Raw genomic sequence first — 23,435 nt, forward strand, 5'->3', positions numbered from 1 at the left:
AATTTTCCCCAAAGCCAATCCACGTCATGCCAGAAGGGGGATAATATCGGCCAGCTCCACCATATATGAAGATATGAACCAATTCCTCCATCGCATCTCCAACTATGAGTTGCAAGATTGTAGTCCTAAGGCCATTGCGGAGTCCTATACCACCTCACCAAGAGTTTATAGTGTGCTTCCTGTGATATAATGCACGGGGAAAGTCTATATGCCAATTTCAAAATAAGTTCAGTTTCTCTCTGCGAAAGAGAAATGTGCAGTTCTCTATCCCAAGAGAGGAGGAAGGTAGGTTTAGATATTACTGTGGGAGAAACAAAGAGTCTACGGAGAGACGCTATTTTCTTAGAAGCAGACCCACCATCACCCACATCCCTCTCAAAGAGGGAGAGGGGTCTTGTAGGTCCCCAGGAAATTCCCAAACACTCTGATCACATGAGCCAACTGCAGAAAAGAGAGGGCTTGAGTCGGTGAGAGGGACTGAAAATCGTCGTGCGGGCTCCTATGAGCTAGCATTTGTAGGTCGTTAATAGTCCTGTCCACAAACACCGACGAAGGCTTGTTGTGCAAGGGTCAGCTGGGCCACCCATGAGTCTATACAGAGAACATAAAAGGGCGACCGGAGGGGGTTTAGGCACTAGAGTTTCTCTCATTCCATCCCGGGTCTCGCAGGGGCCCCTTAGAAGGGGGTTGAAGCCCACGGATCTCTATAAATTTTTCTTAGGAAACCAAAGGTCCTCAAGGAGAGTGACCCCGTATGATTTCTCAGCTAGGAGGTAGAGAAGTTTATCCTTCACAGGTTTAACCAGTTCCATCCAGTAGCCAAGCTGGGAAGCTAAATAAAATTGGCAATGCTTCCTGGGGAAATTCTCTGAGAGAAAAAAGTATGCAAATTGTCTCATTAAGGAGATCCAGTGGTGTAAGAAAGCTTATTTACATACTTTTCCCCAGGGAGCATTGCCAAAACACAGCTGAGTCTCCTTAATGAGATCCAGTAATCCCACAGAAATGCATGAAGGACATCATATCCAGCCAACTAACCCTGCAAGTACCCCGCAAAACAAGCACTGCACTCACTATTCTGCTGGTGGAGTCACTGTGTCCATACATTACTTATCCTGTACTGATCCTGAGTTACATCCTGTATTATACTCCAGAGCTGCACTCACTATTTTGCTGGTGGAGTCACTCTGTACATACATTACTTATCCTGTACTGATCCTGAGTTATATACTGTATTATACTCCAGAGCTGCACTCACTATTCTGCTGGTGGAGTCACTGTGTACAACATACATTACTTATCCTGTACTGATCCTGAGTTACATCCTGTATTATACTCCAGAGCTGCACTCACTATTCTGCTGGTGGAGTCACTGTGTACATACATTACTTATCCTGTACTGACCCCGAGTTACATCCTGTATTATACTCCAGAGCTGCACTCACTATTCTGCTGGTGGAGTCACTGTGTACATACATTACTTATCCTGTACTGACCCCGAGTTACATCCTGTATTATACTCCAGAGCTGCACTCACTATTCTGCTGGTGGAGTCACTGTGTACATACATTACTTATCATGTACTGATCCCGAGTTACATCCTGCATGCTTGAGATCTTGAATATCCTGGTATTCCCTGCTGGTTCAGTGTCTGCAGCAAGCATATTCTAGTGATTTGCATTCTGGGAAGTGTTGACTCTGTACAGTAAGCTGATGCAATAAAAACTGACCATCCCTCTTGCATTATAGGAAATCAGCTATAGGTATGCATTAAAAGAAATTATAGAAAGAGTTACCTGCTTCACCAAACACCGATGTGATCTCATTAACGGCTTGCCTGTAAAGTTCAGGCTCTGAGATTATGAATGCAAGCGTCCAAAATGTGATCTGTGCAACAAAGAGGTGAGAATAGCAGCTCTGTCAATGGACATGTAGAATAATACAACCTCGTCATTGTATGCGGTGTATGAGAAGCTCTGAAAACCCTGATGCAGGTTAGATGGACGCCGATACTGTTCGAAGAGAGATAAACAGGAAATGCTATAAAGAAAAACCCATGTATGTGAGGTCCATCACCGCGCATGTGCCAGACCGCTCAGTGCAGCACAGGCGCATTGGAGGAGGAACGCGTGACGTCTCCACTTTGAAGAACTGGAGGCGTCACTGAAAGGCGCCACTTTGCAGAAAAGGCTGAAAGAAAACTGGACTGCTGTAAGACATGGACCGCCCATCGGACGGTCCGCGGCTCATTAGCATATGGGGCTGGACAAACTTATTGGCCAGTATCTTTCCATAGGAGACTCTTTGGCAAAAGATAAAGGTAATGTTGGGCTCCTTATAACAGTATATTGGGTTACTAGGACAAATTTAGGTGACCGACTTCCTTTAAGCACTGTTGTCTTGCAGCGTTGGGTCCTAGGTTGAAATCTGACCAAGGACAACATCTGCATGGAGTTTGTATGTTCTTCCTGTGTTTGTGTGGATTTCTTCTTCATAGTAATCACCTTTATTTATATAGTGCATACATTTATAATTAAGGAGAAGAAGAAATTATTTTAGTGAGTTTGTCTCATTAAACCACCTGAGGTTCGGCTTTGTGCCAAAGACAACATTTAGTAAAGTTCAACCTGAAACAGGGTTTGACTGTTTCGGTTCGCTCATCACTATTCCTACCATCACACAACACCAGTATAGCTACAGGGGGTACGGAGGCTCTGTTGTGGTCAACATTATTGGACCTCTTGATAGTTTAGTATAAACAGCCAGTATCTTCAGAAATAAGTAGTATGTACTAACGTTGTATCATTACAATACTCTGTGGTAATAGCAGGTCCGAAAACATTCACCAGTTTCCATCTCACCATAATACATGAGAGAATAACCCTAGTATATGACATGGCAACATTGCAGGCTCCTTCCCAAATACTTGGGTGCACAATCTTTGGCAACAATGATAACATCCAAATGTTTTATGGCCATCTGGGAGCATCTTGCACCCGTCTGCTGGTACTTTCTTCCATTGCAATTCTCCCAGTTCTTAAGTGTTCACACGTTCCTTTTTCCAATAGTAGATTTCAGCGCTCCAAAGATTTTCCATTGGATTGAAATCAAGACTCATATAGAACAGTCCATGTGTAGTTTTTGATGCCTGTTTTGGGTCGTGTGGAGCAGAGTGTTAAGGCAGCAGCAAAGCGGTTCTAAGCTCTTGCTCACGACCTGAAGGTTGTGAGTTCAATTCCCCGGTGGGTCAGGTAGCCAGCTTAAGGTTGGCTCAGCCTTCCATCCTTCCAAGGACAGTAAAATGAGTATCCAACTTGCTGGGGGAAGAGATGACTGGGGAAGGCAATGGCAAACCACCCTGCAAAAACAGTCTACCAAGAAAACGTGTGACATCAGTCATGGCTCGGTGCTTGCACCAGGGGACTTTACATTTAACTTTTGGGTCATTATCCTGCTGTCCCAGTTGTCCTATACTTGGGAGCACATTTTACTCTAAAATGCCCTGATAATCTTCTGATACATAATTCCTGTAACACGTAGAAGTCCAGTCCCAGAGGCAGCAGAGCAGCCCCACAACATTATGGATCCTCAGTCATGTCTCACTGGAGGTAGAAAGGGATTTTATTCATAGGCTCATTTCATCATCTGTAAACATAACACCGGCATGCATTGCCAAAGAGCTCTAGTTTGGTTTCATCTGTCCATAGGACATTTTCCCAGAAGGATTATCGTTTGTCTACATAGCTTTTGGCAAAGCTCAGTTGTGCATTTTATTCCTGCCTTTAAGCGGTGCTCTTTGGCATTTACCTATAACAGCCCCGTTTTGCAAGGTATGGTATAGGGATTATTCACATATGTGTAAATCGCCTGGCGTTTTCACTGCCGGCCGATATACACTACCATGTGATGCATGGGCTCGGCATATATGCCAGCTCGCCTCCTCTTTTTTTTCCCTCTGGCTGTTTGCAATGGAAGGAGTGGGGCAGAGCTTAGCCCCTCTCCATCCCTTGTCTGCAGCCAGCAATGGGAGTGGGCGGGATGGGGCAGAGCTGAGCTCCTCCCCTCTCATTGCAAACAGTCGGAGGCGAGGAGAGAAGGGGGAGGGAGTTTAGCAGTCACGCTGCTAAACTCCCTCTCACCTCCCTTCTCCGGCCGCTGTCATTGGCTCCCATAGGAGTCTATGGCAGCGGCCGTAGTCTGGCCAAGAAGACAGTTTCAGGACTATCTTTCCTGCCTGGGTGAAAGCGCCTAGTCGGGCGCTTTTCTACACCGCGGAAATATGCCTGTGTGATCTGATGCATTGGAATCCAATGCATCAGATGGTAACGTGTATCAGCCGGCCGCGAAAACGGCAACCGATATATGCTCATGTGAATAAGCCCATAGGGTGAAACCATCACTCCAGTTGACTCCAGCTCAGCCTGAAGTTCTTTGGATGTTGTTCATGGTTTCTTTGTCACATTTTGACCCAACCTTTACAGAGTTCTCTCATCAGTTCTCCTCATCCCAACACATCCAGGAAGGTTTTTGATTCTTTCATGAGTAGTAAACTTCTCGATAACATGTGAAACTTCTGGGGCCGGGATGCCGAGGTCTCTGGAAAAAGTCTTTAGACTGGTTGTGCTTGGTGATAATAGCATTTCTGCTCTGATCAGACATCTCGCTTGTCTTTGTCACTGTGAACAAGGAGTAAAAGTGGCCTTTAAGACCCCATTAATGGTCTGATTAATGTCACTTGTCAAGGTGGGAGCAAGCAAGTCCAATTTCTAATTAATCACAGATTAGTCTGATTTTGTCCTTGGTGCTGATAATCGTGTCCTGCATTGGTTTCTATTTTGTATCCTTTTTTCCTGTACGGTTTTCTATTTTCCTTGTTTTGTGCCTTGCGCTTTTGTATCAGACATCTGAGTCTCTATCGTATATATCCAAGGAGTGTCAGCAAACACATGATTTCAGAAGACATTTTACATTCTGGTGTTATGTATTTTTTTGTTCTGACGACATTCACCGTGCAGGACAAATAATGCGCTACTTTGATAGATCGGACTTTTACGGACACAACAAAGCCAATTTTTTTATTGTTTTGATTTTTTTTTATTATGAATATAGGAAAGGGGGGGGGTTAAACTTTTACTATTTTTTCTAATAACTAAAGTTTTTTACTCATTTTTACATTTTTTTGCCCCATTTGGGACTAGAACCTGTGATCATTCATGCAGTATAATGTAATAACATAGTACTGTATTATATTATACGGAGATATGACAGGCAAAAAAAGACATACTCAAATGTTGGTACATACCGGGTTGGCATTTGCCTGAGATGCCCACAGCAGTAACATGCTGTTGTTGTAAGTAGAGTTGCCGTTGAGAGTGTCCAACAGATGATGTAATAAAGTCTGCAAAAATTGGAATAAAATTCCATAAATTGATTAAAGGGGTATTCCAGAACTTAAGAAAAAATTCACAGGTGTAAAATTGCATAAAATAAAGAATAAATGCATATTTAGCTACTCCAGAGACCTCCCACCCAGCCACAGTGCCCATCAATGAGAACATAGAAGAAGCCGGCTGCAGTCACATATTGTTCATTGTGCATGTGACCACTCAGCGAACCACAGATGTCAGTGGTGATTCTGCCGAGGCTGCTGAGGCTTGTGATTGGCTGATTGGTTATGTGCGCGGTGTACGGAATGTGATCGCCTGCCGACTTCTTTCAGGTTCCAAAGCTTGCTGATCATTGGGGGTCCAACTGCTGGGACCCCGACTGATCTCGAGAACTGGGGTCCAGAGCATCCTGCATTGAAGGAAGACTCCGTTGCACTTCTGCAATGCTGCTCTATTCATTTAAATGGGACTGTCAAAGACAGTCAAGTTCAAGTGCTCAGCTATCTCCATTGGCATGAACAGAGCAATGCTGCGCATGTATGAACATTGCTACCTTCATTGTGCTATACTCTGCACACTAGTTTTTGGGATGGGTGGGGGTCCCAGAGGTCAGAGCCCCACGATCATCAAGTTAACCCCAATCCTGTGGGTAGTCCTTAATTTTTTCGTGGGACAACTCCTTTAAAGTGAATTACATTTAAGCCCCTCACTGTTTCCCTGATGCATCGATATTCATAATCCTTAGGCCGGCTTCACACAAGCGTAAGCGTATTTGTGTGCGCATGAGCATAGTGTTTTTGCGGGACAAACTATGCTTTTTTGTGTGAGCATCGATGAATTTTAGGCTGGGTTCTCACAGGGCGGATTCTCGGCGGAAATCTCGCGGTTTGGTCGCAGCGAAAAACCGCGAGATTTCCACCAGGAAAACCGCTGCTGCAAAACCCACAGCGGCTTTGAAGCGGCCCGGCCGCTCGCTCTTCTGCTGCGGCCGACGCTCCTATAGAGGAGAGCGCAGCGGGGAAAAAAAATGGACATGCTGCGGTCGGATTTCTGAGAAATCTCGTCCACATGGCTGGCTAATCCCTGGATTAGCGGCCGCATGCGGGTTTACCGCGGCGAAATTCCGCACGGAATTTCCGCGGCAAATCCGCCCCGTGTGAACCCAGCCTTACTGTACTTTTTGCGCCCGCAAGGCATCTTCATTTGAGCGCAGCAAACAAATACTTAACGAATACAACGGCTGATGAGTTCCAGATGTGTTCTTTTTCCAGCGCGATTATGCAGCTATCACACATCTCCTAGCGTATTGCGTGCGTATTTGCACCCCACTGACTTTTATGTGAACCTTTGGTGCGCAAACACGCAGAAAGATAGAACATGTTCTATTTTTTTTTGAGCGACCAAAATGCTTGTGTAAAATATGGAAATGTGAACAAACCCATGGAAATCAATGGACTCTGTTTTCTGCGTGTCACACATGCACATTTTATGTGTGCAAATACGCCCGTGTGAGCCGGCCTTAGTGATGACGTCTTGTCAATAAGACGACAATCATGATCGGGCCGACTAATCAGACCCCACAGTGATTTCAGTATGGATGACATTTCATTACACAGGCCTATCAAAGATGCAGATCTGTACGCGGACTTAGCCCATTTCAGTGGGGCAAATGCATGTGTATTGATAGGACTCCTATTTTTGTACGCAAATTTCAAAGTAGTCTACACGGAGCGGATTCCCATTCAGTGCAATTGGACACTTTTGAATGTGGATTTTGCTGCAGATTTGATGTTACTGATTTACATATACATCTATGCAGAAAAGTTCTAATATGCGTTGCTTAAATTTACCTTCCCCTCCCCCAATACATTGACATCCAAAGCATGCAGAGAGCCAGATTGCAATAAGAGGGAGCAATTGTTTAGTGCAAACTAAAATGCAGCCACACACCTCAAACCAAACAGTGGGAGGGGTGACTGCAGACAACATAGGGTGCAATTGCTCCCTCTTATTGCAATCGGGCTCTCTGCATGGTGATTGAGCCGGTCCTGCAACATATCAGGAGATGCATATATGGCTTCTTTTTCTGTGAGTTATGTCTTTGTACATTTGGTCTCTGACCTCTGTCATTTTAATCTAGTTAATAGTGAGATAGTGTAGGTTCTAACGTACACATGGTGGCCTTGCCGTGGTATGTCATGTGTTTATGTGTTTTGGCCAAAGTGCAGACTAGCACCTGCATTTATCAGTACTTTTTTGCATGCAGTCTGCTATAGATGCTGAGGGAGCCCGGGTTGTCATGCCAGTGTGCGCACACTGGTGATACAGGGCAATCCACTGCTTTGCCAGTATGGGGTGTAATTCTGTATTGTGTGGCGCACTCATCTATGGCTGACATTGTTGGTATCGGTTCACATGTTCAGACTACTTTGTCTGCAGTCACCCCTCCCCCAATTTGGTTTGAGGTGTGTGGCTGCATTTTAGTCTGCACTGAACAATTGATCCCTCTTATGGCAAACTGGCACTCTGCATGCTATCAGGGAAATTGGGGCTTGGAGCCCAGAGGATTAAAGAATTTGGTAGATGGAGCTCTAATAGTTTTCGAAGCGTCCTGATTTGGTTTTGTCATAACATGTTCTCTGTTGTCTGCTTGTTAGGCCTTTTTGTTGCTGGTCCTGTGCTCATACAAGTTTGGGTTGTAGGACACTCATATATGCGGTGGGCCACCTGCAGGGCAGAAGGTTGTCCTATGGGTGCTAATCTTGGAGTCTCCTCTGTCGAGGTCCACTGACGGGGCATCGGGGGGACATTACGGTGGGTACTGCCTGAATGCCAATGAACAGCCATGAATTTAGACCTCCTACAGTGTTTATTATTCATGCTTGGGGAAATGACTTAGTCCCGGTGAAACCTGCTCTGCTCTTGTGATTGATAAAAGCGGATTTGGAGCACAAGTTTGATTATCTTGTTGGTGATGGTGGCTAGAAAGACTTGGAGGAGGCCCGGGACTTAGTGGCCATTGAGCAAACTCATAAAGTCTTAAACTTACGAGTCGCCCGTTTTGTTCATTCACTGGGTGGCTTTGCCATGAGGCACACAATGTTGGCGGGAGATAACAGTGATCTACTCTTGCCCGATGGGGTCCATCTTAATCCTATGGGTTTTGACATATTTTTGTCGGATTTGCAGGAGGGAGTTGAGAGGGCGATTGGTTTGTTGGTTGGGGATGGTCAAAAAGCCATTTGTGTCAGCATTCTCCTTCGTGGCAGTTTTGCCCCTGAAGGCATTGGAGAACCTATGTGTGCGCTGTCTGTCCGTGCAGCGGGTTAGTAATTCCGGACATCGGGATGAGTTTATTATGATTAGACGCTCCTTCGGGTGTATTGGTGTTTTTCCTCAATGCTATTTAATCAATAAAGCTGTGGCCACTCCCTTTACATCCATTAACCTGTGTTGTGTGGTTATTTAAACTCATTGCAAACTGATGGTGCTTGGTTAAATCTGAGGTGCCCAGTTTATAAAAGGGGGGCAACTATGCTATACATGCAGTCTTACCAATCATACGGTCTTACAATGTAAGAGACAATGCCCCACCGCCAGTGTCGATCAAAATGCCCTTATTTGCCAGCCGCAGCATATCTCTATGCCAGAAGTAACATTCTCTTCAACGTCAACGAGAATGCCCATTTTGCCTACCTTACTGCCCTCTTCGGACGGTTTATTTTGTTCGGCTTCAGCCACAATGTTTTTAAACAAGTTAAGCAACCATTGCTTGGACTGCGACCAATCTCTGCAAAACAGAAAATCTGCGTAAGCTCATTAAAGACATCGGATTAGTAAGCATTGTACTGCGCTGGGAGCGGTGGTAGGGATGAAAACACTAAATCATGCAGAAGAGCAGGGCAGGAGCACAGGATACCGGTGATATAATAACCCAGAGGGAAACCCTGGCTCATTGTGCTATGTGCATCTTAGCAATCTTTTTCAGCACTGAACTAGAATGATTACTGCGCAACCGAGGATATTACAGAGGCCCGTGGATACATAGGCATAAAAGAATAAAAACAATGATGAAAGCATAATGGCACCAATGATAGTATGAAATAATAGCAATAAGAGTAGGAACTATGCAGAAACTGTCCGTAAGTGAGCTCGTACATCATCTCCCTAAGAACTACCCACGGCGGATGAAAGCTGTAGGTGATCACCCCTTTAGGTCCACCTGGCCATATGACCTTCTTCCACTCATCTTGTGGAGCTACATGAATTATCCTCCTGGCTCCGTCTCCTCCCCTCTGATATTCCAAGGCACTGCTACCAGCTCATAGGCTTGTGCAAAACACAATAGCTTAGTTCTACTACTGTATTTAAGTACTGACCTTGGTAATGGGGCTGTATTAATGCAATGAGCTTGGTTCTGGCACTATAGATACCTTGTTTGGCTCTGTTGTTATATTTTTTTTTATATATTTTTTTTTTTTGCATTTTCATAACTTTTCTTTTTAACAAAAACATGAATAAAAAAACAAAAAGACAAAAAGCATTGCAATTCCTTCCCTTCCCCCGCTCCTTGAGTCTCTCTTGCGTATGCAATATATAGATCTTCCAGTATCCTGAGTAAACAGCAGGAAAATTAGTTCATGGAATTTTCCATCCTTGCAGATCTGGTGCTGTATTTATGTTATAAGCTTGGTTCTGGTGCTGTATTTATGGTGTGAGCTTGGTTCTGATATTGATACTGATACTGTCAGTTTGTGCTGTGTATATGTTATAGTCTTGGTTCTGATGTTTTATTTATGTACTGAGCTTGGTTCTGGTGCTGCATTTATGCTATGAGCTTGGTTTTGGTGTTATGTCTATACATTGAGCTTAGTTCTGGTGCTGTATTTATGCTATGAGCTTGGTTCTGGTGCTACATTTATGCTATGAGCTTGGTTTTGGTGTTATGTCTATACATTGAGCTTAGTTCTGGTGCTGTATTTATGCTATGAGCTTGGTTCTGGTGGTGCATTTATGTTATCTGTTTGGTTCTTGTGCTATATTTCAGTTATGAGCTTGGTTTTGGTGCTGTATTTGGGTTATGAACTTTGTTCTGGCGCTATATGTACTGAGCTTGGCTCTGGTGCTGCATTTATGTGTTGAACTTACATGCAATGTCACACACAGCACCATGCTACAAGCTGGGCGATAGTGTTTGGAATCCACGTCATCAACTGTGGATCCCTGAGTACCTGGATGGCTATATGAGAAACATACTACCAAAAAGGCAGGAAGGATCAGCTGGCTTTTATAGATATTCGCCCACATTTCATCACCCAGCGTGATAAGACTTCTTGTTAGGGAACAGTAGGGTGTGGGGAGATCTGTTACTGTCCTGGCAAATAAACGGATTCTGACCTCCCTGATGAACTGCGCTATCTGTACAACCACAGAGAAATGTGTCAGAGGGACGGAGGAATTGTAACAAGGGTTTTATCTTCTTATAGACAAGAAGTATATAAGGACAGTTATTTATCAGCAGATAAGGGATATATAATTCTAGATATATCATAAATCTGTCCTACTTTAATAATCCAGTTGTTGTGACATAGTTAGTCTGCTGATTACACGTGTATCATGTTCAGCAGATACGGGATACAACACTATATATTATAAATCTGTTTTATAATAATCCGACTGCAGTTATGTGTTTAGTCTGCTGATTACACTCCTCTGTTATTTCACTCTACTAGCTGTGTGCGTCTTTTGTTTCTAACCTTATTAGGGGGCTCATTAGCAGATAACGAATACATAATTCTAAATACACTCATTGTCAAAACAATCCCTCCCCTAGTAGGAGTTGTCGGAATGGAACAAAACTTTTTTGTGTGATTGTAACGCAAAAGGATCATTTATTGGAAAAATTGACCCCTTGATGGGAGGCTCTAGTACCCTGTTGTACTGCCTCTAGCTTGGATACAAGATGTGATACGGGCCGGCATGGAGGCTCTAGTACCCTGTTGTACCGCCTCTAGCTTGGATACAAGATGTGATACGGGCCGGCATGGAGGCTCTAGTACCCTGTTGTACCGCCTCTAGCTTGGATACAAGATGTGATACAGGTAGACATGGAGGCTCTAGTACCCTGTTGTACTATTTCTAGCTTGGATACAAGATGTGATACAGGGGGGTATGAAGGCTCTAGTACCCTGTTCTACCGCCTCTAGCTTGGATACAAGATGTGATACAGGCGGCATGGAGGCTCTGGTACCCTGTTGTACCACCTCTAGCTTGGATACAAGATGTGATACGGGCGTGCATGGAGGCTCTAGTACCCTGTTGTACCGCCTCTAGCTTGGATACAAGATGTGATATGGCAGGCATGGAGGCTCTAGTACACTATTGTACTATTTCTAGCTTGGATACAAGATGTGATACGGATGGGCATGGAGGTTCTAGTACCCTGTTGTATGGCCTCTAGCTTGGATACAAGATGTGATACAGGCAGACATGGAGCAATACAAGTTCTATATGGTATCCTGAGGAATATCGCTCTACATTTGCTGTAACTGAGCCGCCAGATTGTACAAACACATAGGCTTTAAAAATTGGCATCCTAGATGGTCCCATACATGTTCTATTGGGGATACATCTGGTGACCGGGCAGCCACAGAAGTGTGACAATGTTGTGGGGACATTCCTGTGACCCCCTTATGTGTACAGCCGAGCATTATCCTGCTGGAAGCCGCCATGAGGGGAACACATGTGGATGCAGGATGTCCTGAACATATCACTGAGCTGTCATTGTCCCTCATACCACTACTAGGGGGCACCGACTATTGTATGTGATGGACACCCAGACTAGGGTTGGGACATCGACACAAAAATATCGATAGTATCGACTATCGCTGAACAAACTATCGATTATTGTAAAATATCGGTGGGAAACTATTGATATTTCGATATATCTACTTTTTTAAATGCTGTATAAAAATAAAACAGTTCTAGGGTTTTCGCCCGATACTTGTTCGAGTAATTGCCCTAAACGAGCACGTTCGCTCATCTCTACTAAAGTAACCCAATCAACAAAAAAAATTATAGTTTTCTTTTGAAACTTTAAACTGTTGAATTTATTATTAACTTCTAACTATTAATAACATAAAAATATATTAACGTTACCAATGAAAATAAAAAATTACACATGAAACATATAATTAAAATTAGGTATATGAAGAGAAGTTTATCATTGGCCCCAATAATCGTTATCTAATGAGCCAACAAACACACTGAAACAAGGTCCGGCCAGCTACAAGGAAGCCAGAAGCTGGCTGCTGGACCTGACGGGATGTGAGCATGATCTCTGTGTGTTTGTGGGGCTGCGGGCCCTGCATTGTTTCAAGTTGCCGCTGAGGGACCAACAGTCTCCATGGCAACTTGTAAACAATGCAGGGCCTGGTAACGCGAACGCAGTGCCCCGAACACAATTGTAATTGCATTAGATGGGTCTCCTATCTTTTCTATGGGCACTGTGTTTGCGTTAGATGCTGAACACACAACATGTGGCGTCTCCTTTTCTGGACGCGACCTTCGTGCGTTCAGCGCAGCCGTCCATCTGCATGTGGAAATGGTTTCCTTTAGAAAGCATTGCCCACAGCCATCGCGTTAGACGCAAGCGTTCAGAGCCTGCGTCTAACGCGATGCACAAACGCATGTGGAGAAGGGCCGAAGACCCCACTTCTTCTGAGAGTCGTTTTGCCTGGAGCGAACCTTATTGGGGACAGAGAGTCGCCTGACACTTTCCAAAAGTTTCTAGAACTTGTTTATAAGTTCATTAGTGCCTCGAGCAAAACTACATCCTGTCCCAACACAAGGGAAATGGCAGAATGTAAAGAAAGAAGACCTGGTCACCGGACCACCAGACACGTTTCTTCTTTACAAAAATCAATATTATATGGCCTTAAACTATCGATGTTACCGATATATCGGACATAACAATATCGATGAAAAGCATCGCCAAAGCATTAGCCATATATCGATATTTTGATATATTGGTTTTCAATGTCCCAACCTTAACCCAGACCATCACACCAGGAGGGGGCAGTGTGCCGCTCCACAGCAAATACAAGATTGAGGCGCTCACCCCGAGGTTCTGTTGTCAGTGACCAAACTAAATCTGGATTTGTTGCTGTAGACAACCCAGTTCCACTCCATAGCGTCCAGTTTCGTTATTCATGACACCACTGTAAACAGAGGCGACATGGGTGTCAAAGAGGATAGACGTAATGGGCGCCATGAAACCAAATGTCCAAGTGCCTGGAAATGCTTCCCGACAGACACTGGGGTCTGTAATGATGATGCCCCCTTTCTCCGCATGGCAGACAACAAAACAGTTGGAGCTGCTGGTGCTTATCGGATGATCAAATGATCCTCTCTACTGGTGGTCTGTCGAGGGCATCCTGAGCCCGGTCACCTTGTGTGCCCCACACATCCACTGGTCACAACACCTCCTAACAGTCTAGTCAGAACGGCCGGTGGGGGACAATTCATAGATACAACATCCAGCTTCTCGCATTCCAAAAATGCGCCCCTTTCAGACTCTATTAACAGGGTGAAATGTTTTTGATTGTGTTTAAGAGGTTTCTATAGTCAACAAGCTCTACAGAAGAGGTCCCTACATACAAGGAGCCTCTGAGAGACTTTTTATAGGCCAATAATTGAACAACTTTTAGGGCTTCAGGTGGCAAGACCGATCATCTAATCATGCCAAAGCTCTAATCATTTGCATACCTGCCCGATATGTAACTGCATGGCAGTTACATAACATTGAAGAGAATTCTAGAAGTTTTTCTATTGATGATGTATCCTCAGGATACACTTGATCAGGGTTGGGGGGGAGGGTCCGCCACTTGGCATTACCATCAATCAGCTGATTACTGTCACTGCCGTCAGTGCGGGTAGTGCCCTGTCAACACTGAAGCAGCCCAGTTTGGTTCTGCAGGCATTAAATTCAATAGGACAGGTCTTGTAGTACCAAAACAGGCCACTGCAACATAAACAATGCTATCTGCTTCCAGCACTGTCATTACAGACAGCGAGCCCCGTGACCATCAGGGATCCCAAATGGTGGACCCCCATTGATCAACTGTTGATGATCGAAAGTAAGAGTCTTTGAAAAGTGGAAGATAGTTTCCAGTAAACTTATTTAGAGGTGATAACCAATATGAAATTATACAAAAACCAATATAACTTTAACTTCTAATGCATTACAGCCATGTTTGCGTAACGACGATCCTTGGCAGATGACCCTCAGTGCGTGCTTATCATATCTTTACTGCAGGACTTGTATCAGCCAGACCATCACTATCTGCATACCAAAGTACAAAGTATTACTACAGGTTATTGACCTTTGTGCTCTTAAATCATGCTACAGCACAGAACCCGCCGCGTTGCAACCTCATCTTGTTCTTTCTCCATATGTCACCCGTTACTGTATGCTCTTGACCTCTTCCATAACTCCGTGTGGCGATTGTGTGTGTGGTGGCTGATGGAAATGGTCAGTGGTAGCAGCAAGGTGTGTTGGGATGTGCTAGGCCTTGCAGGGTGCGATTTGGGCTCTATCTTGCGCGACTGCAGGATCCGGGAAGCTGGAACTAAATCGATCTTACAGGTCTGCCCCGGGTGTTGACGTCACAGGCTGGTGACTGTCGGACCTGTAAGGGCTGCAGCCTAAAAGATGGAACACAAGGACTCTGTTTTGTCTCTTTGTTTATCTGTTATAATTAGAGATGAGCGAGCATACTCGCTAAGGCAAACTACTCGAGCGAGTATTGCCTTATTCGAGTACCTGCCCGCTCGTCTCAAAAGATTCGGCTGCCGGCAGGGGAGAGCGGGGAGGAACGGAGGGGAGATCTCTCTCTCCCCCTCTCTCCCCCCGCTCCCCCCTGCTCACCGCCGCAACTCAACCGTGCCGGCAGGTACTCGAATAAGGCACTACTCGCTCGAGTAGTTTGCCTTAGCGAGTATGCTCGCTCATCTCTAGTTATAATACTTAAGCTATATATATACATATATATTTGTATGGTTTCAGACCTTCACTTAAAAATTTGATAAATTTCACCTTGACTAATGTAGCAGGAAAAATTAATTGGGACCACCAAAGTTTCCTATACTCTTAAGATATGCCCTGCCAAAGCTCACTAACGAGCGTCAGAGGATGTATCTCAAGGCTACACTTATGGGGAGGGAAGGACACTTTTGATAAGAAACTGATGTATTAAGAAACCAATATTAATTGTATTTTTAATTGTCTTTGGCATAAAGCCACTCGCTTTGTAAAATCCTATAAAGATTGAGTACATTGAACCATAAACCAGAATGCTACACAGATACCACCATCTCTGTGTGTCCCTGCGTTCTCATATCACTTTAATTTGGAGCCCATCAGCATACCAAGATTTATTGAAATTTCCCTAACAGACCCATAAACCGCTGTCCGTGACAATTGGTCGTAGCGGAAGTGTGTGACTCGTGACAAACTGGTCCAATTTAAGGAACTTTATAATCAGGAGTGCATTGCCCTCTGACACACAAAAAGGAACTTATCCCTGCAATGTAAGGAGCTGTAAGAGCTGCTCACATATACAGACTGTGGACAGGATACAAATCCCCAACACACAGCAAGACTATAAGATCCCAGGGACATTCACATGTTCCATGTCTGATGTTGTGTAGCTGATCCTGTGCAGCAAATGTCCTGTTGGGGGGCTTTATGTAGGGGAACCAGGACAAGGTCTCATCGTCATACAATTAAAAAAAGAAAGACAGAATTACCTGTGGCCGAGCACTTTTCTAGTCACGGACACAACATAGAACATATGCAAGTTACTATATTAAAGGGCAACTTCAAGTCTGAACATCATAGAAGAATTTGGGAGTACAAGTCTATAACCATCTTTGACACGCTCAAGACAGGAATCAACATTGCAAGTGGCTTCATGCATCATTGGAGAATATAAGAAATCTATAGAACAGATAAAACGCTGGCCTGGTGACCCCCTAACACCAATTTAGAGACCATAAAACTTCATACCCTGTTTTCCCTAAAATACGACCTACCCTGAAAATAAGCCCTACCCTGATTTTTGGGGGGATTTTCGGGGAGGCTTGAGAAATAAGCCCTACTCCAAAAATAAGCCCTGCCGTATTCCATTAAAAAAAAAAATGGAATACATTACCTAGCAGGTACAGTCAAGGTCCCTTCCCCTTGCCATCCAGAGCTCCGACGTGCTTCTTGCATTCCTCGTTCCACCCACAGAAGATAATTTCCTGGTTATGAGATTCCTAAATCCCACCTCCAGGAGTGGTTCTCGAGCACTGCTCAGCCATTCAAAGCAGCGCTCAATGAACCAATGCGCTGCATTGTTTGCCTCAGCGCGTCGGAGCTCTGGAGAGCAGCGGGAGGGACCTGGACCGAGCCTGCTAGGTAAGTATAATAAGGCATCCAACAAAAATAAGACCTACTGCCTCTTTTGTGGCAAAAATTAATATAAGACAGGGTATTATTTTCAAGGAAAACTGGTATCAGTGGACTAATTAAGTATTTATTTATCTACTCATCCTGTTCTGGTATTGATTTAAGTGCAAATTAATCACACCATGTCTGTGCCTTGTCATATGTATGTGTGTATATATACATGCCTCTTCGGATCTATTCTATTAAGCCTGAGGAAGAACACTGCATTGGTTGGAAAGCTCACTGTAACATCATGTATTTTTGTTAGCCGTTAAAAGGTATCATATCTACAAGATGACTTGGTTTCTCTTACTGAGAACAGTCACATTTTTCCTTCTTCATCTAGTATAGGCAGTCCCAAGGAGTGCAGTAGGAAAGTCATGGCTGCGATTTTCAGCCACTATGATGTTATTATGGGGTCTTTCATACCAACGTAAATATGCACAAAATGTGCAGTATATAGAGCTCAATGGGTTCATTCACAGCTGCATATTTTTTACAAGACTTTCGTTTTTGTGAAAAAAGCACCATTTCCTATCTGGGTGTGTTGAGCACCGTATAGTCCATTGAAATCAATTGGCATGCGTGAACATACAGTAAATTTATATTTATGCACGAAATCAATGGGATTCCGTGCCTTACACTTACACACGTAAAAGACTGCCGATAGGTAGAAAAACTCAAGGCAGCAGCGTATTTTGGCCTATTAATACGCTGCGCATTCACGGACAAAAATATGCTTACACCAGTGTGAATGAACTCTTAGTCACAGAGTCATTAGGGCTTCATGGAAATGCATAGCCCCTGTGACTCCTCCCCTATCTGTGACTCCTCCTCTTTCGCACTGAGTTCAATGTAAAGTCTAATCTATTGCAGCCTACATAAATGAGGTAGGAGATTATTATTTTCCAGTCACTTTCTGAGTGATATCTCAACGTGAGGCTGCCAACAATAATTATAATTGAAGGCCTACTGGACTTTCCTAAATTTTGATTATTCTGTCCTGTATCTTTAAGAAAAAAAAAATATATTAAAAAAAATGACATAACGTTCTGGACCACAGGAGCTCACAATCATCCTATTCTCTGAACATCACCTATATACTGTATATTAAACCAGTTACAACATGTGAGGGCTAGGGAGTCACTTACTTTAGAAGCCACTCTGGTATCTGCGATCCATACTCGAATCCGTCATCGAACTTCCGGAAGTGCTCCTCAAATTCCTTTATGGTGTCCTTACCAGTAGGACACATCCCTTTTCCAAATAAGAAGTCCACCACAGCTGGATATATGATACGTCTGTCAAAGAAATGAGGAGAGCCTATTGGGTTCACAATGGACTACATATACAGTATCTTGAACTGCCCCCTTAAGGTTAGCTTTCTACTATTTGCATGTAGGGATTGTTCCATAATTTTAACGAATATCCAGTTGTAGGGGGTATTCTGAAATCTACCTCCTATCTAATAGGAGTTCAAGCTGCTTTGTACCCTCCTCCATGCTTTACACTGAAGCCCTGCTCATTTGTTTTTCACCAATATAACTTGATTTCCACTAGACAAGCAAGTAACCCACCAGTGAGAAAAAGATGAGTCAGGTAACCAATATATATATATATTAGACTGCAAAACTTGTATCACTGATCAGTGGAAGAACAACTCCTGGTCAGATGGATCCAGATTTCTGCTGCACCGTGATGATGGGAGGTCATTGGCACAAGCAGCATGAATTGATGACCCCTTATTGTCAGCTGGACAGAACATATCAGCATTTCCATCTGATATGCGGTAACTACAAGAAGCTTCCTGTCCGCAGGGGCCGATATTCGATCAGAATTATTTCATCACTGAGTGGAATCTACACCATGACAAATTGCTGCAGTTCTGAAGGCCACTTTTATGTCGTCTGTAACCTATAATAACCTATGGCAGAATAGTCTACCACCTAAAGGGGCAGAACTTCTTTAATAAGGGGTGGAGTTCTGTAGTTTCTGGGAGGAGCTTGGAAATAATACTCTCCCCAATATATCTTACCTGACCAGATCATAGAGGTCCTCGGTGCCCTGTGACTCCACATGGCCCAGTTGTGTATTGAACTCCCTGCACATACGGGGGATTAAAGGACTCAGTCTGTTCTGTGACAATCTCAGCTTAATCATCTCATGGATCGCACCGTGCGACTTGTAGAAGTTTTTCTTCTCAATAGAAGCTTTAAAACAGAACGTGGGAACATCCGTTACAATATGTCCACTCGGAAAGTAAACGCTGCAGATTTCCCGTGCCGATTTGTACAAGGACACATCCGCAGAAGAATACAGTAGCAACAAAGTGGGTGAAACGTTAACAATCAGTACTGACAGCGGCATTTATACAGCCCAGCAGAGAGGGGGCTCCCTCTGTCTCCCGAACAGCCCTCCCATTCCGCAACAAGATTACGGGTTGCCGTTGGATTACTATGGCAGCCTGAGGCCTTATGATGGCCCTCAAGTCTGCCACTGATGTCTTCCTATTAAGTCCTTCCTGTGGCAGGGCTTAAAAGGATGCTCCAGAACTGGAGAAACAAGGATGACTGAACTGCTTCTCTGACTACCTGATACACATTGTGCATTAGTCAGAGAAACCATATGACCATCTTTCTTTCTCTAGGGCTAGAGAGTTACTTTAAGGCTACCTTTACACAGACAGTAAACGCTGCAGAAATTCCGCAGCATTATAGTACAAGCCACGTGGAGGAGATTTTAGAAATCTCCTTGACATGGTGTGGAAATTTTCTGCAATGAATCGCAGTGTTTTTAAAAAAATACTGCAAGTTCTAAAATTGCAGTATGTCTATTTATGCTGTGCATTGATGCTGCGGAATTCAACCCTTGAAATATAGGGGTTGAATTCCACAGTTGTTCCACAAGTGAAAACATGGCCAAATCCAAACCACTGTGGATTTGGCCACTGCAGAATTCTCGTGGGTATTCCTTGGAAGAATGCCCGCAGCGATTCCACCTTGTGAGAAGGTGGCCTAATAGAATGCCTGCAAATATATGATATACTGATAAACTGAAAGACTGAAGTACTGCAGTATATTCTACAGGTGATCAGACGATCGCTAGTTCAAGTCCCCAAGCGAGCTAAAAAAAGTAAAAATGGTTAATAAAGTTTTTTGTATTAATAGTAAATTTAAAAAATACTGTATTAAAAGTTTTAAAAAAAGTATTTTCCCACTTGCTGCATGGCAGAAATAAAACATGTAAAACAAAACTTGGTATCGCCACAGTCGAATTTCTAAAAACAAGACATTCTTTATAGCGCATGGTGAACACCATCAGAAAAAAATATATGCAATGACAGAATTACATTATTTTTAGTCACCTAGCCTATCGACAGACAAATAAAAAAGTTAGAGGGGGGGGACAGAAAGCAATTATTTTTTATTTGATTTTTTCCAGTAGGGCAGCATAAATAAAAACTCTATAAATCTGATATCACCATAATTGTACTGACCCCAGGATAAAGATGACTTATCATTTTTTACGGCACCATGAATGTGATAAAAGCAAAAAACAAAAATGGTGAAATTGTGCTTTTTTTCATTTCTTCTCACCTATTATATGGTACATGGCATGATGATTTGGATGTGCCCCCCCCCCCCAACCAACCCGTTTTAGGTATCTCTTCCATGTACTGAATCACGCTCTTACCTGTATACTGAACAGGCTTCTGTACTGCTTGTGAGAAATCCACCTGTTTGGATGTGAAGAACTTGGGCACAGCTTCATCCCCGCTCACAAAGGTAAGTCTGTTCCCGGTCGCCATGATTGTGAAGACTGGACCGTGCTGCACAAAGCAGATCAGATTCTATAGGTTATATGTTATAGCTTGTATTTTAGTAGGGTCTACAGCTAGGACAAAACTGCTTGAGATTTTAATGGTGGAAGGAGAAATAAGACAATGGTTATAGATGGAATAGGGATGAGCTGCCATGATAGATGGCACTGGAATTGGCACTGATTAAATGGTCACTAACCTTTCAGACAACTTGTGCTTATATGATACATTGCACTCCCTTACATGCAGTGCGGCCTCCTCTCTAATACTTATCAGACACCATCTTCATTGTTAGACTTCTTCCTGCTATCTCTGCTAGCAATGCCATGATGCAGCAGCACAGCATCACATGACTAGCTGGAGAAAGTACCATCTCTGCCTGCTGGGAGGACAGTATGATGACGTTTACCCTCTATATTCACCTACATAAGCTACAGACCGTAAATATACAGTCAGTAGACTGAGCTGTGATTTCCTACATTATAACTGTTTGTCAGAAGTCTCTGATCATTATCAGTGATAGGAGTTAGTACCCCACCCCCCATGAAGAGCATGTGTCAGACAGTCCATGCAGTTTAATTATGCAGAAAGTTCTGGTGACTGAAATGGTGACTCCTGGGAAGATTAGAAAGGCACGTAATTCTATAGGGGTCAACATGAGAAAACATAACCTACAAGAAGAGAAGAACTCTAGAAATATTCATAAAAAATAAATAACTAAACAAGGTAATACTAGCCAACTAATATATATATACTGGGGCTATGTACAAAGATTAGTGTTACAAAGGTGAAAATACTTATTGATCACAAGACTTATTGGCATCTACCAAATAGTCTCAAAACTCTTAAAGGGGTTGTCCCGCGCCGAAACGGTTTTTTTTTTTTTCAATAGCCCCCCCCGTTCGGCGCGAGACAAACCCGATGCAGGGGTTTAAAAAACAAACCGTCCAGTACTTACCCGAATCCCCGCGCTCCGGTGACTTCTTACTTACCTTGCGAAGATGGCCGCCGGGATCTTCACCCTCGGTGGACCGCAGGTCTTCTGTGCGGTCCATTGCCGATTCCAGCCTCCTGATTGGCTGGAATCGGCACACGTGACGGGGCGGAGCTACGAGGAGCCGCTCTCCGGCACGAGCGGCCCCATTCAGAAGAAAGAAGACCGGACTGCGCAAGCGCGTCTAATCGGGCGATTAGACGCTGAAAATTAGACGGCACCATGGAGACGAGGACGCTAGCAACGGAACAGGTAAGTGAATAACTTCTGTATGGCTCATAATTAATGCACAATGTACATTACAAAGTGCATTAATATGGCCATACAGAAGTGTATAACCCCACTTTGTTTCGCGGGACAACCCCTTTAACCCTTTCCAATCCAATTTGTATTCTGGTGTTCCTAGGGGGCTTACTCTTTTTCTGCTGTTATGCAACGGCGCTATATGCTGGCTAAAGCCAGTACTGCATGAGGTGACACGTTGGATAGGCTCCGACAGCAGAGAGGCTGGCAATATACAGTAAGAGAACCCAGACGGAAGTCTTTCAACATCGGGGCTGTACAGCCTTAAATCATAATGTCTTCAGAGGTCAGACAGTGGATTGGAAGGGGTTAAAGCCCTTCTCAGACATAGAAATGACCTAAGTCACGACATTGCTGCAATAGTTGTGTGTCTTCTCTGCTAATATAGCTTAGCCTTATTTAATTTGTCTGTTGACTTCTTATCTTAAAATCCTAGTTCCCGGCACTACAAAGCATAGGTTTTAGTATTCTATTTAAGGGTCAATAGTCCAATACAAGGTAAGAAACATACACTTATTGCATTCTGAAACTTAACACTTTATATTCCATGACATGAGCAATATCTTACAGGGAATCACCCAAAATTAGAGCATGCCGCAATTTTTCGATGTATCTAAAGAAACATGGCTCATGTGAAGAAACATACTGAAATCAATGTGTCATTAATACGCAGGGTTCCATCTAGAACACCATCGGATGGAACTCTCACAGGAAACTCACCAATGTGAATATACCCTTATGGAAATGGATGGTAAAACATGCATAATGGCCACTTGGCCACCTCGCTGCCCGTGCATGCCTTCTGCAGTGTGGCTGCTGCTTCTCTATCATAAGAGGCTTGAAAACTTTGGTGGGTCTGCAAAGTGTAGTAGATGCAGCCATGTCCCTATGGATTGGCGCAACGGATGGTGCTCATTGTTAGTGGGCATAATTAATGAGCAATAGTTGGGATTTTCACTGAAAGTTGCATCATATAAGAGCTAAGTAGCACAAGGTCTACAAAAACTACAAGTCCCAGCATGCCCTGACAGCAACAGGACACTTGGAGCATGCTGAGACTTGTAGTTCCACAGCAGTCACTGAAGACAAATGCTTTTTACCTTCTGTCTGGCTTGCTCTATAAACTGCAGGGGGGATTTGCCCATCTCCAGCGCTGCCCCCAGCCATGGTATCCAGCCGCCGATGCAAGGAGGTGCAGGGAGGCTCTGCCTGCTTCTGGACAGGTAACTTCTAATCAGCAGTCCGGCCAGGAGGGCCAGCAGGAGCCCGGGCACTGAGTACAGCCCATCAATCCCGTCCAGCAGCATCCCGACTGCTACCTGACTGGCACCTGTACCAGCGCAGGGCAGACAGTGACGTCACGGGGGAGGCGTGCCCAGCATAGACTGACAGCTAAGAGCTTGGAGACGCGTGACAACCAATGAGCGGCTGCTGCTACTG

General features: G+C 44.0%; 1 protein-coding gene across 2 annotated transcripts in view; it reads right to left on the minus strand.

Annotated features, from left to right (window-relative positions):
• CYP39A1 (cytochrome P450 family 39 subfamily A member 1) overlaps positions 1 to 23,326 on the minus strand; it is a 66,481-nt gene extending 43,155 nt beyond the window's left edge. For both annotated transcript variants that reach the window (XM_066589164.1, XM_066589165.1), the window contains exons 1-7: positions 23,096 to 23,326; positions 20,572 to 20,707; positions 18,914 to 19,088; positions 18,030 to 18,179; positions 9,084 to 9,177; positions 5,303 to 5,398; positions 1,797 to 1,887 (exon numbers count right to left, since the gene is read on the minus strand). In XM_066589164.1, coding sequence (XP_066445261.1) covers positions 1,797 to 1,887; positions 5,303 to 5,398; positions 9,084 to 9,177; positions 18,030 to 18,179; positions 18,914 to 19,088; positions 20,572 to 20,707; positions 23,096 to 23,302 — 949 coding nt within the window. In that variant the 5' untranslated portion in view covers positions 23,303 to 23,326. The remainder of the gene's footprint in view (positions 1 to 1,796; positions 1,888 to 5,302; positions 5,399 to 9,083; positions 9,178 to 18,029; positions 18,180 to 18,913; positions 19,089 to 20,571; positions 20,708 to 23,095) is intronic.
• Positions 23,327 to 23,435: the final 109 nt, after the last annotated feature.

Source organism: Eleutherodactylus coqui, chromosome 1 (genome assembly GCF_035609145.1).
Source record: "Eleutherodactylus coqui strain aEleCoq1 chromosome 1, aEleCoq1.hap1, whole genome shotgun sequence".
In the NCBI taxonomy this organism is placed as follows: domain Eukaryota; kingdom Metazoa; phylum Chordata; class Amphibia; order Anura; family Eleutherodactylidae; genus Eleutherodactylus; species Eleutherodactylus coqui.